Source organism: Pocillopora damicornis, chromosome 9 (assembly GCF_964200805.1).
Source record: "Pocillopora damicornis chromosome 9, jaPocDami1.2, whole genome shotgun sequence".
Lineage (NCBI taxonomy): Eukaryota > Metazoa > Cnidaria > Anthozoa > Scleractinia > Pocilloporidae > Pocillopora > Pocillopora damicornis.
Window position 1 is genome coordinate 94,830 of NC_142678.1, and position 2,671 is coordinate 97,500.

General features: G+C 35.0%; 1 protein-coding gene across 1 annotated transcript in view; it reads left to right on the plus strand.

Moving 5' to 3' along the window:
* The first annotated feature begins 302 nt into the window (after nucleotides 1-302).
* The window catches only part of LOC149039493 (uncharacterized), a 4,273-nt gene continuing 1,904 nt past the window's right edge, over nucleotides 303-2,671 (plus strand). Inside the window, exons 1-3 of the mRNA XM_089181816.1 lie at nucleotides 303-983; nucleotides 1,751-1,913; nucleotides 2,264-2,301. Of these exons, the coding sequence (XP_089037942.1) occupies nucleotides 561-983; nucleotides 1,751-1,913; nucleotides 2,264-2,301 (624 nt within the window). The 5' untranslated portion in view covers nucleotides 303-560. The remainder of the gene's footprint in view (nucleotides 984-1,750; nucleotides 1,914-2,263; nucleotides 2,302-2,671) is intronic.

The window sequence follows — 2,671 nt, forward strand, 5'->3', positions numbered from 1 at the left end:
AGGAGGGGTAGGTTGGAAAGATTTTACCCAAGGGAAATACTTATATGGTGTTCTATTCTTTTTTGACATTTTCTTTGTCGATGATTGAAAAACAAACATATTATTTTTTTCATTTTATGTTCTTCCATAGCATGTTATGTTGGATAAGAAAAAGCATGTTAGTCTCGTAAAATTTAAAATTGACAAAATTGAACAAGTTGTTTATCCACACCTCTCCCCCTGGGATTAAAACTTCTTTGTTTAGACATTTTCCCGCAAGTCGTCATATAAGGTAGTAATAACTGTAAAGCTTACAATAAAATATCAGGTAAAATGGCACTTGGAAAACAACTGCCGAAATAAATGTGGGTAAATTTCGGAGGTTAGGTGTGTTCGCTAGATGTGTTTATGTTCATTTAAGGCCAGCGGTTTCAAACCCTCACCAGCCGACATCTTCATTGAGGAAGAAAACACAGCAAAATTTTGGCAATTATTTCGCCTACTTGCTGCCGGTTTGGTATGTTATTTGTCCACAAAAAGCTTCCTTTTTAATTGGAGACTCTTTTCATCGCCACAAGTCAATGACGATGGGTACCCGCCTAGTTTTGCGGAGTTTACTCAACGAACTTTCATTAGTTCGGAAATGCTTTTCAACATCCAGTAACTGCAAGCTTCGTAGGGGTCGCTTGTATCAAAACGCCAGATGTTCTGCGAGCTTTTTTGGTTCATCAGCTGTGGAAAATCAACAATCTCATCAGGAAGAAAGCAGAGAAGAACGTTTTCGTAAACAACGGAGAAATATAGGGCTCATCATCGGATCATCTGTCGGCCTGATTAGTTCGCTGTATTTTTTATCCAGGAGACTCAATCAAGCTCGTGCCGAAGGGAAAAATCTTCCTATTGATTTTAAAACTGATAGAAACGTGGTTGAAACTCAAGACAAGGGAGAGGACGAGACAGAAGGTAAACGGAAGAAGGATAAACGTGGATTTAAAGAGAGAAGGGTAATAAAAACCTTTTTGATTTTTTTGACATCTTCCCAGTACTGGTTTTACTGATGTTATCCTCGATCCAAATTTAACTTGTATGTGTTTAAAATGGTCATCGTATATTTTTACTATTCCTAAAAACAGTTAACAATACATTACATTTTCGAAGGAGTAGTCGATTATTTGTACGCGCAGGCAATGTATCACATTTGGCTTTTTTGTTTTTGTTGGAGGGTATGGGGAGGGTAGTTTTAAGTTTTATTTAAAACTGTGTAATAGGAAAACAATAATCATACCAGACTCCACTCGAATTTTTCCTCAAACATATGTTAAGGCACTTGTCAAACTTCAATCTAAAGCTGTCTTATCAGTGTAGACATGATTGTTATGTTCTCAGTAGAAGTGCACATATTGCAGCTAGTTTTCAGGAACTCAGTGTAACAAAAGAACAAATAAACCACATTATTCTTAACATACCAGTAACATGAAATATGTGAAAAACAAAATGACAGGAGGTGAACCAGTTGGCTTTCAAATTACTAGTATGGTCCAAAAAGAGATGGTTAAGAAAGAGGGTAACTGCATTCCAAGTCTCAATAGAAAAGTGTCATTCTGCATACTCTCCTGCATGTGGAGGAGGCTGGCATGTGCTTATTACACACCTTGATTAACTTTGATTGTTTAATGGGGGAACTTTGAATTTAAGAGTAAAAGGCTTATGAATCTAGAGAGCAGGGAAAGGTATGTGTGTTAAGTGGTGAAGTCTTTCCCTTGTTCCTCAGATTATTGAGTATGAAAATCGAATCAGACAATACAGCACTCCAGACAAGGTTTTCAGATACTTTGCAACACTAAAAGTTGTGCATATTGGTGAGGACAATGATGTGTTCATGACACCTGAGGATTTTGTGAGATCATTGACCCCAGGAAAAATACAACCTGCTGGTAAAGAAGGATTTTGTAATTCTTGATCTCTATTGTGTTGTGCTTTAAATTGTAGACACTAAGCAATTTGATTTGCAGAAATTGTGCCAAAAAACCTTTGCTTAATTCTTGGACTGGTTTAACTTTAAGACATTAAATGAAAGCTATTAATGATAATTTCCCTGCATAACTTAAACTCAAACTAGTATTGTATTATTGAATTAGTAGTACTTATTTTTCTCAAAGTAGCTTTTCCTATGCTATAAGTAATTCTCAAATTATTCAGTTGATTTTTATTCCTTTGTCCCTTTATGTTTGAAATATTTTATTTTTACATATATCTATTTATTCATTCATATTACTTGTTTCAGGATTGGGACTTGATGAACATGAAAGATTTAATCCTGAGGTACATAATTGCCCTAGACAAGTGATAGCTGATTGTATTATTGTATACATCCCAGCTTAACAATGTTGATCCATAGTTTTTTTTTGCCACTTAATTTATAACTTTGAAGCTTTGAATACAGCAAAATTAGTACAGGAGAATAGTTTCTTTTCCATTTTAGTTGTTTCTATCTCCATGTGCTTGCAGTGTTCCCTCATGTATGTAAGAAGTTCCTCTTCTGGTTAAGTGCCTTCCTTCCAATAAATGACCCTCCCTTTAGCCAAAATTTTAACTAGGCCCTAGGTGTTTCTTTGAGGAAATGCAGTATTTGATTTCCATTTTCATATGATAGAAAAATATTATTATATATAAAGTTATAACCTTTTTGAGT